A 14,907-nucleotide genomic window follows, 5' to 3' on the forward strand; every position below is an offset into this window, starting at 1 on the left:
AAACCGTAACCTCTGGTCTCTACTTGAAGTCTGGTCAAGCCAAACCAGTACAGGAGAGCTTAAAAGTTCATTACTGCAGCGCTTACGATGTCCTTACCGCTGCAACTACAGCAGTTATTTTTTACTTGGCTGTGTTTATAGCAAAATTGGACCTAAGGACTAGTAAACTGCCCCAGAAAGTGTGGAAAACAGTGTAATCCTGAGTTCATGTGTGAATTTCTCTACGTTTCTCAAAAGTAAGCTGGTCAGAGTTGCTTTTCCTTGTGAAATTAAACTTTATTACATTGCACAGCTGAAAAATAGGAATTTGATTAGAATATTCTAAGAAAGGAACAAAGTTTTATAAAAAAACCTTAATTTGTTCAGAACCATTCACCCAGGAATTACTTTGACTGATGTTTTTCCCTCTGCTCTTGTTCAGGAAAGCTGTTGGCTGCAGTGGCCACGCTGCTGAACGCATTCCAGTCCAAGTCAGCCAGTTCCCAGCGTGCTGGACCAGTGGTTTTAGTGTATTTCAGTGTAGCTTTAAATACATGTAAAAGGAGCAAGTCTGAAAGTTCTATAAAACTAAGTGTGATAGTGGAAAATGAATCCGTTCGCTTCTTATTTATAGAACTTATTCTAAAGCAGACAAATGCTTGTGGCTTCGGCCATTACCGCTTGTTAATGACTTCTTCTTTTAGCTTTTCTGCCAGCATTTTCCTCTTCTGTAGCAACCTCTGCTTCTCTTCTGACATTGCCTGGAAACAGAAGTGAAAACACACTGCAGTGAACTGCATGGCTGGCCTAGGAGAGCTCCTGACTTCTAACTGCGCACCCAGGGTGTGAGCGGGTGGGTGGCATCACTCACAAACCTGAGGCTGCAGCAGCCTTCGGACTCACCTGCCTTCCGGAATGACTATAAAGACCCAAACCAAACTGGCTTTTGCTTCGGTTCTCGAGGAGCGGATCCCAGGACATGGATGACAGCTCCATGCCATCTATCTGCCCTTTCTACACCACCCTGTACCAAGCTTTGGGAGGACTAATGTCAACTTCAACTGGTGCTGCTTACCTGTTCCAGGAGTTTCACAAACACCACTTATCCTGGGCACGTTCTGAGCACACTAAAATGCTCAGCAGCTCTGAAAATCCGCAAGGCGAAGGACGATCTCCATCCTAACTGCACCCTCTGTCATTATTTTGTATTATTCATTTTCAAAAACAACTTAACTGCATTTGTTCCTACTCATTTCCTGAACTGCAGTGAGGCTTCCCAAGCATTCCTTTGCGTATCAATGTAGAGCAGGCTTATTTGTGGCAAATGTGTTAAGATGCATTAACCACAATTAATAAAGATTGAGGGTTTATTCCTGGAGATAAGAGCTCTGTAGGGACAGAGCTTTATGCCGGGGTTTATGTCTGCATTTTCTTTCCCTGATAATATTTACTACTACATTTTTGTCCCCAAACTAGACTTTTTCTAAAAGGTCACTTGTATTCCAGCAGCTGATGGACAGAAAACAAGGATTTCTTCTTTTGAAACAGGCACAAAACTCAAAAGAACTAAGTGAAGTTGGGGTTTTTTTCTGCTCAAAAAATGTTTTACCTCTTTCAGCTGTCAATTAAACCACTGATGACCCTGGGACTTAAAGCAGCCCAAACAGTAGGCCACAGACAAGCAGCAAACCAGCATTTTAACCCTTCATAAACTTAAATTTGATGATACTGAAGCAGAATAATGCCAAGTTAGTCACTAACACTTCTACCTATAAACTTCTGCAGAAAGAGAAACCTGGAAATATTCCCTCTCTGCTTCCCTCATGTTTGTTTTTTCTTTATCAATCCCACTACAATACATGGCAGCAACACCGGTACCGTCACTGAAACCATCTAGTTTCTACAGCGTGGTCAGAATGATGATGATGTTTGAATCCTTCACCTCTTGAGGGGATGATTCCTCTTCTTTCTGGTCAGTGGTTGTTGGTAACAGCACGTTATTTCTTGACTCCTTCTTTGTAGCCATCAGCATGTCCCGTTTCTTCTTTAGGTAGTCCTCTCGTTGCTTCAGCTGCTGTTTTTCAAGTTCTGATAAATTCTGGGAATTTTTTTAAAATACATTTTGGTGTTAGTTTTTGGTATGCACAGTAGGTGAGATAAAAGCATTTACCTCACGTTTACCTCCAAAATACCTAGCTGGGAAAAACCCCAAACCTCTTAAGCTGAGGTTTCAAGCCAGAGCTGTCTAAGAAGTTATCGTGGGACAAAAGCTGAATTCTGCTCTAAAACTAGAGAGATTGTCTGGGCTTTATGCAGACTAAACTGGTGAACACCCTAAACCAGTGGTTTAACAGAACCAGGCCACCCAACCAAACCCAACCAAGGTAACAAATGTATTTAAGTGTAATACAATACATCATCTAAGTGTAACCTTGTCCTTTTGCTCTCTAATTCTGTCTTTGGGTGTTTTTTTTGTTTTAAGCTTACAGGTCCTTGCATCCCAGGTTTTGGTGCTGCGTTTTCTGAGCATTTCCCAGCTGCCCTTTTCTTACTGTCTTCTCTCCCTTGGGTACAGGAGGGCTGAGGTGAGCTTTCCAGCCCTTTCTGTGGAGGCCGTACTGGCTTTAAGTCTTCCCTCGCAGAATTCCGGGATCCCTCTAAATCCAGAGAACAATTAGAAAGAACAGAAATGGATCAACTCAGTTCCTTCCAAAACCCAGGCGCTTCCTGGGATGAAAGACTCAAGTCACTTCTGTTAGAAAGCTTTGCTTCAAAAATAACCAACACTGTATGTGCACTGTCAGAGCAGTTAATACATCTGGCGCTGTCAGTACAGCTGGTGTAGTGAAACATCTGGAATGGGATTTCCTATTCAATATCCCAACAGCCAGTTGGTATATAGAGATCTGTCCTGGGCAAGCCGAGCCAGCAGCCAGCCTGAAGCACAAGTGTTCTGGTTTGGCTTCTGAGAAAGGAGTCACAAAATAACCCATTTTAGTGACCTTTTAGGGGAAAGGGGGGGGGAAATGACATTCCAGAGGTGAAGTGTTACAGCAACGCAGCTCAGTTACTGCTCTTCAGAGCTGACCTTGCCCCTGTGGGACGACAGAGTGGGACCCAGATGGGCCCTGCATGATCCCCTGCTGCTCCCTTCTCCGTGCTGACAATGAGTGACCCCATCCTGCTGCCAGCTTGTGCCTTCCCCATCTCTGCAGGTGCTAAGCTGGGTTCTGCCTTGCATCCCACCGTGCTCCAAGGCGTCATGCATGTCGGAGTCAAAGCCTCTTCAGGCTCTCCAGCCTTTGAACAGGGAGTTTGCAGAACTTCACTACAACTCCTCTTGGCTCAACCCACCACTAAGGTAAGTTGCTGCTCCTTACTATACTTGTATTAAAAAAGAAGAGGCTTTGGACAGGTTTAAAATACACCCGAAAGTATCTGCACACATGCAAGAATACAGGCAGCAGAAATCAAGTGTTACTGTCATCAGTCAGTTTGAGTCTATCTGTTATATCCCACTGGAATTCTGTAGTGCTGGCCTATGGATTCTTGCTGTAGTGCTGAGAAGTAACTCGAGTGGGTGTCAAGGTATGAGCACTGTCCCTGGTCTCTCTGGGACCAGGGCAGAGGGAAGCTCGTTCTGCTGAAACAAGCTGGGAGAAGGGAAGAATGTGAGTACACCTGCAGCCTTCTGTGTGCTTCCGAGGGCAGAAGGCAGAGAAGAGTTCAGATAAACCTCGCAGAAGGGATAAAAGGGCAGGGAGAAGATACTTAGAAGGTCAGTGACATGGTTTATTTTTTAAGGTTGGTCATGTGAAAGACAATCAGTTTAAAAGCCCAGAGGATCCTACAACCACTTCATCTGCTAATGGCAGTTAAATGAGAAAGCAAGGAGCAAGTATGTCCCAGAGGTGCTACCGAGGCTAAAGGTATCCAGCTCAAGTGTCTGTGGTACGAAAGCTTCAGTGTGAATGAATATAGAGACAGGGACCAGGCACAGGGAAAATGCAGCTAAAGGCAGCAGGCTTATTTCCCAAAGCTGGAGTTATTTCTCAGCATGGTGGTGTGACCATTCAGCTTGAATGAATTTTAACAGCTGATGGTTGGTTCCTTTGTAAATACCTCACTGCTATCACGAAATCCTGTACAGTTAATAATGAATCTCTACTCTCCCACACATGGGGAGAGAAGATGTAACTTGAAGTAAATGATCCATAGTTACTCACAGGGAGCATACTGTTCTTAACAGTGGTGGCAGCACAATCACAGTGAATTGAAAGGTGAAGGCGGCTGCCAGACTCCTGTATTCCTCCTCCAACAGGACCTGACACATAACATCACTGAATAATAAACCCACTTGGCTTGGAGGGTGTTTCTGCAGGCCCCTAGCCCAAAGCCCCTGCCCAAAGCAGAGCTAACCTCAAAGCTAGGATGGTTCACTCACAGCTTTAGCCAGCCAAGCTCTTAAAACCGCACTATGAGGGACTCCTGGATGACTTGAGAGTAGCCCTGCGTTGCACACTCCGCGTTGCACACTCCGCGTTGCGCTTCCCCGCACAATTACCTAATGGAAAGGTTGACGTTTTTTCAGATTCACCAGCTCCCTCAGTGGAGTCCTTAACTTTCACAGCTCCTCTCGAATCTCCTGGAGAAGTGTAGGTAACATCTGGCGATTTAAGTTTATCACGTGCCTTAAATTAAAACCCAAACAGAAGCAAGAGTTACATTTCCTGGCACTGTACTCCAGGCATTAAACCATCAAGGCTATTTGTGCACACTCTCCCAGTGAAGGGGAAGTTTGCTGCCACGTTCCCAGTGTGGCTGCGGCTGCCTCCTTGAAGCAGCCTTTCTCAGAGCTCACTTCACTTCTCTGCTGCAGAAGGACTGACAGCGAAGCCAGGCCCCATCTACATTGTTACCTCCTTGCACGGTTTACTCTGATGGAGATCAAGTGATGGTCTAACTTGGGGAGGATTTCTGGTTCCTGGTGATTAGGTTCTGGCAGTGTTGTACAGATTTAATGAGTAACTACACTGCCTGTGAAATGATCTTACAGTTCCTGAAGGATTATGAATGCTGTAATCTTTAAGCAGCTTATATTTTGAAGTCTCTTTGATCTTCACAATATTAGTAATTCAGATGCTCTCTGGCTCTGAAAGGTTGACATCTGTTGCCAGGATTTCAGAATTCAGCTGCTGAAGAGGGAATATGCTTATCATACACGCTCCACCAAATGACTGATGGTTAAAGTAGCCTGTTTAGCACGAGTGTCAGAGATAGCATCAAGAAAACCCTTCCTGACAGACCTTTTGTTTGCTTACAATGGTATGCATTGCCTGACACTGAACACCCATGACAGGACTGTCAGAGTGTTCCTTAATCACCAGTATAACTGCCCTGGAAAGGTAAGATACTCACTTCTTCCATCCTTTTCCTTTCTTGCTCTATTTCGTATTCTTCCTTCGATTTCCTGGAACACAGAATACAGGTTAATACTCAAGACAACTTTAGTATCAGCAGTTTTTAGGTAAATTTAATAATTTAAATATCTGAGGACCATCAAAATATTGTCAAGATAAGGTGAATTCGTTAGTGTCCAAAGTACTTCCATGAGTTACATGAATATGCTCTTAATAAAGAATAGTGATAAACACTCAGAACCCATCAGCTGTCTGTCCCTGTGTGAAAGTAACTGTGTAAGAATTTCCAGGGCTTATCTATCCCTTGTTTCATTTGCTGGTTTAAAGACAGGGAGGGACGTATTTGCAGAATACAGAGGGGAAAAGAGCATACTTTAATAGAATCTGAATGGGTTAATCTAGTATTTGTTTAAGACGACATTTTAGTCTGTGTGAACTGGGAGCGGAGGAGACGCTGGAGAAGTTCTGTCAGTCCTCACATATCCTCTTAGATCACAGCAGGGGTCGTGGAACACAACTAAGGAAGCAAGCTGTAGAAAGGTACAGCCTACTGCAAAAGCAGGATTTGCCTGTCCAAGACTTTGATGTTTTGGGCATTCCCTAAACGGATTACAGCTAGTGTGCTCCTATTGTCCAGAGACACCTAACCCAGGGCTACCTTCTAGGGCTACCTGGAGATTCAGGGAAGAACAGATAACGATGGTGCTCAACATTGCACATCGTTCCACGTACCACCAAGACAGTTCATCGTTGCAGAGCAGTGATCTCCCAGACTGTAAACATTCCCGATCACACCCACTGTTCGTTTTCTCTTATGTGGGATACCCACAAGAACGTTCGTGAGAATTAGGCCCTACATCCTTTCATGTTCTTATTTTAAAATAACATATGAAATAGGACTGATTCTTCTTTCTTACCTTAGAACCTCCCTCAGTATTTTCATTTCTTCCTGTTCAATTTCACTGAATACATCAGAACCCTCTGTCAAACAGTCAGGCAACACGCCTGTAAAACAAGCAGCAAAACTTAGATATCACTCTAAAGAACATTACTTTGCGATCTGTTTAGGATCATTCTTCAGGCAGAGAGAAGAAAGGAAAGAAAAAAAAACCCAAAACATTTAATTCTTCCTCTCTCTAACTGATTTCAAGAAGCTTCTAGATTCTGGGCATCAAGCTGCTAGTAGCAAGAAGGCAGAGGCCTCTGGAAGTGTAAGCCGTACTCTGCATTAACCATTACACGGTGTTTCCTGCAGCAGGCAGTTCAGACCTGGCTAACCAAACCCTTTTCTAATTTAGCTGTTCCAGGAAACTTGGAATTTCAAACTTAAACTCAGACAAAAACATGTGTGCAGTAAGGGAAAAATACAGGGTAAAACTAAAGACATGGAAGAACAGAGCAGATAAATAAAATCCTTTCAGAAACAACCAGCGAGCAGCAGAGTTGGGTATAAATTGTTTTGCCTTCTCTGAAAGCAAATAGGTGCTAGCAAGGTGAAGGCCACAATTCCTGCTTTCTGTGTGGGTTTTTCCTATTCAGCTCTGCAGTGTGGATTGGGAAGTAAGCACAGCAGATTGCATGGCAGCGTTGCGGTGCTGGTAGAGTAATTTAAACTGTTGATAGCATCATTGCTGATGAACCGATGGAACTGTCTTAATACTCAAAATCATCACCAAAATTCCTTTTAAAAATAACTAAGGTTTCACAGAACAAGTTACATGAACAGCCCTGTGAAATCTGTTCATTTAAAAAGGGATACAGGCAGCTGTCTCTGAGAAGACAAGGCAAGGACTAAGTATTGAAATCACAGTCCCAGTAAAATCAATGTTTTCCCAGTAACTTGAACCAGAACTGAGCTGCTCTTCTGTGCATATTCACAAACAGATGACATAGTCATCAGAAGACCACTATAACACTGAGGTGAACCCACGTGGCTGCCGCTTCTTACCGTTCCTCTCCTTAATGATTCTGATAGCTTGCAACTGCATCTCCAGATTTTTTTGCACCATCATTTTTTTAAAGAGTCTGAAATCTTCTGCTGCCAGCACTGTTTGCAGAATGGCCTGTGGGATGGGAGACAGGCACAAAGTCAAACCCCAACCATCTCAGTCTGCTTGGAATGATGTTAAGATGTAAATTCTGTGGAAAACGTGTTTAATAGTTCTATTTCATTCTCCTATCTGGCTGTTCTCCCAGCCACATAAGTCGAGCTAATAGCCAAGGTGAGAATCTGGTGGTTTATGTCTTTAGATCAACACTCCTCCAAAAATATTATCACAAAACCTGGCCGGTTTCCCGGTGTAAGTTCACAACTGCATCTGTGTGACTTCCTCCCGTAACAAAGGCGTAAGCTTCGGCGAGGAACATGTGCTCTGAAGAAGCCTGTTCCACATCTAGGAGGAGATGTGTCAACAAAGCCCAACCTACACTGGCAGGAGCAGTTCCCACTCCTCTGCCCAGTATTCCTGAGACAATTCTGACAGGTATCTCTGGGCAGGTGAAATGCTGCCCTGTCTTCTCCAGGTCAATGTTTTTCTTACAGATTTTACTGGTTTACTATAAAATTGGAGGATTTCATGGAATACAGCTATCTTTTTAATCTGGGTCTGCTACTGAAGACTAACATAAAGTTGACAAATACCCAAACAAAGTTGGCAGAAACCCCCTAAGCTCAGAGGTATGCTTTAGAAAATAGAAAGCGCAGAGGATCAATCTCAAAAAGTGTCTGAGATCACACAAGTACCTGTCTGCTCTTCACCACATTCTTCTAGTCAGAATACATAATACAGACAGAACACATCGTGTTTTAGAAAATCAGAGTTTCATCTCCACCCTGCTATGTTAGTGCAAATACAAAGCTAGAGATTACATCTGCCTATTCCTGAACAAAGGAGAGTTTTACCTGTGAAGTGTGTGTCTTTGCAAGGGGAGATGAAAAAGCTTCTTGAAATTTTTCTTCGTTAATTCCAACTTCTTTAAGATAGTCTTCTAGTAATTTTTCAACCTGTAGGAAAGTACAAGCCTTATTTCCTAAGAGGTTTTTCCCTAAGAATCACAACAAATCTTTTTTATAATTTTGCATTCTTTTCCTGATAAGGTATTTTTCAAACTCAAAGGAAAATCGCTGCAATAGTATAACTGATTTTTCTGACACATCAGGCTTTATTTACTTTCACAAACTGTTCAAAATAAGCATTTTTATTGCTAAATTTGATTACTACTTAATTTAGCTTCTCCATTTTCCAAGAATCTCACTTCTCTGCCCTTTCCCCAGACTCCTGGGGTAGCATTCTGCATCATTTTTTGCCCTCTAGGCAAAAGGCTTTTTGCCAGCCTGCGTGCCCGAAACCTTTCCGGGTCAGGGCAAAAATGGGTGTTGGTCTCCAAAAATCTCCCATAGTTTTTTCCTGATGCTTGAAAGTCAATTTAAAAGATTTGCCAGGCTCATCAGCAAACAGAATACAAGTTCCACACATTCTCAGTCATCATGCTGTTTGTCATTTTGACTTGACAGGAAAGATGAAGGTTATTAAGCTTGTGAGTACGCTATTTGAGCTCGTGGGTATGTTAATTGCAATGAAAAACATGTGCCACAGCGTAAGAGATACAACTCTGAGTTAAGGTTTCTTCTCTACATATCTAGTGCTTAAGCATAAAAATACACATGGCAACTACAACTCAAAGGGTTTGTAAATAACACAACTGGCAGTAGTAAAAATTCTAACTGTAACAAAGAGGAAATAGTTAGAACTTTATCTAGATGCTACTTGAACATTTTAAATTAGTTCTTAGAAATGCACCATGGATAGTGATTAGTGCTCACCAGAGCCTGGTACTCCTGATAAATTTCTGTGTAAGACAACTTGCTTTCCTCTTCATCATCAAAAACTGTGAAAAACAAAACACAATACACATGATGAAGTTAGCACACACACAAATACCATACGCCTTAAAGAGACAGATTAACCTTTGTGAGGCAATATAATTAATCACATGAAAATACAGCCTGTGACTGATGATGATGTATTTTCCCACATGTTTAGGCTAAGCATGTCCTTTTGGTAATTTAATGCAATTAAATTTCATAATTTAATACCAGGAAAACCCGTCTTCGTAAGAGAAGCGGATTTCTAAGCAAGTTGAGGATGCAGCACATCTATACACCAAGAAGTAAGATCTAATACTTGACCTACCATATGAACTTGTGTAAGGTTGTTCTGAGATGGCAGGCAACATATGTAAAGCAGGAAATGTCTCTCTCTCTGTGTTTACATGGAGGATGTGTTAATGACAAACCAAAGCTTTTTAATGACCTTTATTTAGTAGAAGCCAAGGTGATGTGGAGAAATGAGACCCTGTATGCATTAAAAACAGATAACCTCAAAGAGGCACTCCGCTGCAGGTAAGTGAAGTTTTTAATTATATTTGTCCTGATTTTGACAAAATGGTCATTTGTAGAGTGTTGAGCATATTAATTATATTCAGCAAAGTTTGTATTAAGAGCTCTTGATTGGAAACATCAAGCTAAGGATCTCTACACAGCAGAGCAGGTGGAATAAGCAGAAAGAGAAACTGGAAACTGGGGTCTGGGGTTATTTAATTTACATTGTTATCATATCAACAACGTACAGAGGTAACATAAAACCTAGCAATTAAAGCACAGGCTTAGAAATAAGACTTCCTCAATCCCCTTCAAGATTAGCCACTATATGTTGGACAGGCTGCTTCCCACGTGCGTGCTTTGAAGTCATGTGAAGGGTGGGAATTCTGCTTCAGATGGTAAATGAGGGTGATTTATTCTTCATAAAGATATATGCATGACATCTCCCATGGAAGGTGGTACTGATGCACACAGAAAATTAAGTCTAACATCCACACAAATGTAGAGTGATTTTAGAAGGCATCATTTCCCAGCTGTGACAGAGCCAGAGGCAACGTTGCTCCAGCCCCTGATGGAGTGGTGAGGGGAGCTGGCCGTTCCTAAACCAGAAAGCACTTGCATCACTTTCTAACAGCTCACAGCGACGCAGTGACAGAAAACTTATCAGACTGTTCAGGCCCTCTAAATAAGCAGGGGAAACTGGCTTTATAAATGACGTCACCTGGAAAACCAACATTGGCTTTTCTTTCATTTTTGCACAAGGGAATGGGTTTTTTTTCCTGAAGGGATTGAAAAGAACAGCTTTTAAAATACCTAGGAATAAAGGCAAACGGTAGGATAAGTACTATGAATCTTACTCTAAAAAAATTCAGCTCCTATGGCAACTGCTGCATTACCAAACACAGGAGGATGAAGATGCTGAACTGCCTTGGTTGTCTTCTGCATCTCTTGCAGGCCCCAACCTTTGTCTTTGTTCCTCCGTTCCCTTCCTGTTGTTCCTGGGCACTGGCAGGAGGGGTGACACAGGGATGTCCCTCCTCAGCCAGTGCCAACAGCTAGCCTCAGGCTGCCAGTGGTATGCCTCCAAGGCCTCTCCTCCTTCCACAGCTGCAGGACAGCATGGGAAGCAGTGGACAGCCTGCACAAACACTCTTCTGTTCCCTAGCTCTGAACAAAAAAGAGGATGAAGTGAAGTGCCAAGCAAAGCAAGCTGCAGTCAGCATCTCCTCTGAGCTAAGTGGCATTACAGTGTACTTTGCATGGAGACCTTGGATTTTATTACGTCAGGGCTCCTCAGTCATTATTTTCCTTAAGATTTTGACACAGAATCTTTGGTCACCTGGCAGGAACAACGAATTGAAGAACCACCACGTCCTGGGAAAGCCCTTCATCATTTTCCTGTCAAAGTGGAAAGTCCTTGCTAGGACCCCTCAAAAGGGACGAGCATTTCTGAATAATACTGAGAAGCCCTCATCTCAAATACCTGGGGATTTAACTTCGCCTGGCAGCCATGCAAAAGGAATTTAATGGAGCCATGGGAAAAATCACCGAGGTCCCGGAAAGGGGGAGAGAGAAAGCAAAGGATTGGCAACAGAGGAAAAACATTAGGATTGTTTACAAATGGAAGTGCAAGGGCTTGGCCTCAGTAACTACAGTTCCAAAATAAATTCCCTACATAGCGACTATCAAAACTCCAGTTCTGGTTTTGAGGAACTGCAAATTATTGTCACTTAATCAAGATGTTGCTGATTTGCTTGTTCAACCCAGAGACTGAACATTTTGAGAATGGAAAAAATATCTCAGTAAACCGAAACAAACTAAAACCCAAAGCCAGGAATGGGTTCAGCTCAGTCCATGTCTAGAAAAGCAAAGCAAACAGCACAGATATCTGCCCTAAAACTTTACATCTCTAACCGTGCTTCTTAGCAACCTCAGCACTGCAGTAACACTTGGTTAGCCTTTTGCTTTTTCCTCAGTAGCTTCCCAGAGTTGTCACACAGCGCTCTGTAGCACAAAGGGTACCCTGGAAGACCGTTTGCTGCACGTGATGTCTCTAATTTGTTCCTCTAATTTGTTATGTAGAAACAAACTGGCAGGACATGACCATTATATAAGCCTGCCACACACTGCGTGGAGATGTACAGAGGTTCCATAAAGCTTCTTACTGCCAGTAAATTCCCCTCAACCTTCTAAAGAGAGATCATTGCTCCAGAGAGGGATAAGCAATTCCCCCAATTCCTAAACCTGCATGTTAATCAAAATGTGTGACCAACCTCAAGTTCAGGCAGACTTTCCAAGAGCCAACTTCCAGCCTGGATTTCTCTGTCACTTCCTAGCTGTTCAGAGTTCAGCAGCTTTACCTCTCTCATTTCCCAGTACACATGGGAAAGGTGTACATACTCACACTGCTCTTGCCTCCTGCAAAGCTTGGAAAACATAGAAACCATTCAGAATAACTGAGAAGCAGCTTGTTTAGAAGCCATGATCTGAATCAGGGGTGCATCTGTTCCACTGCCTATGAAATACACATTTGTTACTGGAGGCTAACAAGAAGAGCAGCTGCCCAACAAAAGATACGGCCAGCCCCACTAAGCCCAACAGTTACAGAAGTTGTTCTGGAGCCCACAGCAGGATGGAGAGGAGGAAGGAGTAAGTACAAGCAGATAGACTAATAGTAAGAAGCGTTCTCTGCTTTTGGTTTGATGTTAAGTCCCTAGAAATAAAATGTTTTTTGGAAGCCTTAGCTCCATGACATCAGTATTTTAAAGTTTGAATTATTAGCGAATCGCATGTCCTGTCCGGTGATACTAAAGGAAGAGATTTTATTCATGGCCAGCACAGAAAGTTGTCCTAAATTAGTCTACAGCAACATGCTTTAATACATCTCCTGTGTGACTGTCAGCAGGCTGCGTATGACCACGGGCCATCAGAGTCTCTCTTCCCCAGTTATCACAACAGCAAGTTCCTCTCTCTGAAGCACTCAGGCAACACTTACAGACTTGTCCAAATTGCAATTATTTTGCAAGGACCCAGGTGTTTTTTTAGCAGCAGAAAATGTGTTCTGGAAGTAGAACTAATTTAGCTAGATCTCTACCTAGAGCTAGGTCTGTCCCAGCCTGTTCCTCACTGCCTATGCTCCCAGCTCACCCAGGGTGTTCCCCTAATTCCCTCAGCTCTTTTCCTGAGGAAGTTTAAAAGTTTAAAGATTTGCTCCTGAGCTAAACTCACACACAGGGCCACCTGACACAGCACAGCCGATAACCGCCGGCCTTTTCAGTGCTACCCTGCTTGGAAAGGTACCGACTCAGGGTTCTCATCTCCCAGCTGTGGACAGTAAATCTCAGGAATTCAGCTTTGGGACATCCATGTGCCCGACAGCTCTGAAAGAGCTGTGCTGTCCGGGTTCCTCGGGAAAAGCATCTCGCCTTTGGGAAGTATTAAAGGCCTCCAGCTGCTTTCTAGCCACGTCAGGGTATTACCCGGGGCAGAACGAGGAACTCGATTAGGTGTCATACTGTAAGCTCATGCCATAATCCCCTGAACGAGCTAATGAACGCAAACCGGCAGGCCTCTCGCTCGCGGGGGGGAGCCGCTTCCCGGGCCCAGCACCGGCGGCAAGGCCCGGGCTGCGGCTCCGCAGAGACTGAGCAGCCCTCGGCGGGGACTGTCACGGCCTGCGGAGCCCAAGGCGCGCCGCCCGCGCAAAACCACCGGGGACGGTCCTGCTGCCGCGGGGGGAGCGCCCTGCCCGGTGCGTGCAGCGGCAGTGAGGAGCCGAGGAGCACGGGGCCCGGCGTGTCCACCCCAGTCCCCGGCCCGGGAGGCTCCCAGCACCCCACCGGTGCCACCGCCGAGGCCGCAGCCCCCTCCCGTCCCCGCGACCCTCAAGGCCGCGCACGCTCAGTAGCCCTGGGAGGGCGGACGGCCCCTCCCAGCAGTGGCGGCGGACCGAGGTGGGTTTGGGGGACCAGCGCCCCTCCTGCCCCGCCCCTCCCCTCCCCGCCGCGGGGACGCCGCGCCGCTCACCCTCGCACTTCTGTTCCATGAACTCCAGGATGGGGATGGACCAGGCAGGCCCCCGCAGGAACCCGGCGATGGTGTCCACCACCCACTCGACGTCGCTCTCCTCCTCCGCCGCCATGGCCGGGGCCGCCGCGGGAGGACGCGGCGGAGGTTGGCGCTCCCGCCCGTCGCTACAGCAACCGGCGTCAGGGAGCGGGAGCGCGCGCGTGCCTCACGTGGGCCCGGCGCCGCCCACGCACGCGCGCCCCGTCCCGGCGGCCGTTACCGGTAGCTGCGGTGGCGCCGCGGCAGCGAGCGGGGTGCCAAGGGTTGTCCCGGTGGTATCGCGGTAATCAGCTCACGGCGCCAAGGGCCGTGCGCGTTATCCAGCGCAAACACGTAGGCATCAAGGGATCGGCCGGCACAGAGGCCCGGTGCGGGGTACTCGGTTAACAGCGGTAACTCAGTCCCAGGTTTAAGGGGGGTAAGGGGGATTAGGCTCCGCGCTCCTCCAGGGAAGGTGGTTGGGTGGCAGCCGGCTGTCCAGCGGCAGCCCAGCGCGGCTGCGCCCGGCAAGCGCGGAAGAGCCGCGGAAGCGGTAACTACCAGGGCCATGGTTGGAATTTCCAGGGAAGAACAGCCGAGGCTGGGCGCGGCTTCCCTGCCTTCGGAGATACAGGGCATGCCGTGGGTCCAGGCCCCGAAAAACCTCGCCTGAGGTGGGCCTGCACCCTCCAGAGCCCTCGGCTATTTAATAATTGCGGGGTGAGTCCCAGTTCTGCAGGGCAGCAAGGGCTGGTTTCGTGTGTCTGGTTGGAGGGTGGCCCTGGATGATGGCACAAATCTCATTAACCGGTGTTTTTTCATGCAGAGTGGCACTGTGCAGCAACTGTAACTCGTACGCTCCTCATTAGCTACTGTACCCAGATCTAATCTCACGTACCTGGATGTCCTTAAAACGAAACCCCTTGTTAGGCACACAGATACCTCCGTGTAATTCGCAATTTTGTAAATGCCCCAAGGTGTGAGAATTAGGAAACAATTTACAAGGCAGTGTGCAAGAAGGTTTACATTAAAACCTAATTGCTTAGGTAGTCTTTCTTAGAGCTGCTATTTGTGGACATG

The 14,907-nt window shown here is 45.6% G+C and overlaps 1 protein-coding gene across 1 annotated transcript; it reads right to left on the minus strand.

The window, feature by feature from the left end:
- Positions 1-274: 274 nt before the first annotated feature.
- Positions 275-13,921, minus strand: CFAP36 (cilia and flagella associated protein 36; the record flags this gene model as incomplete). Its single annotated transcript, XM_084262444.1, has 10 exons — positions 275-740; positions 1,922-2,077; positions 2,467-2,636; positions 4,544-4,670; positions 5,398-5,449; positions 6,317-6,404; positions 7,348-7,462; positions 8,302-8,403; positions 9,223-9,287; positions 13,807-13,921. The coding sequence occupies 10 exons, from the start codon at positions 13,919-13,921 to the stop codon at positions 654-656; spliced, it is 1,077 nt and encodes a 358-aa protein (XP_084118570.1). The 3' UTR covers positions 275-653.
- Between the last annotated feature and the right edge of the window lie 986 nt (positions 13,922-14,907).

Source organism: Gallinula chloropus (genome assembly GCF_964237585.1).
Source record: "Gallinula chloropus genome assembly, chromosome: 3".
NCBI classification, from domain to species: domain Eukaryota; kingdom Metazoa; phylum Chordata; class Aves; order Gruiformes; family Rallidae; genus Gallinula; species Gallinula chloropus.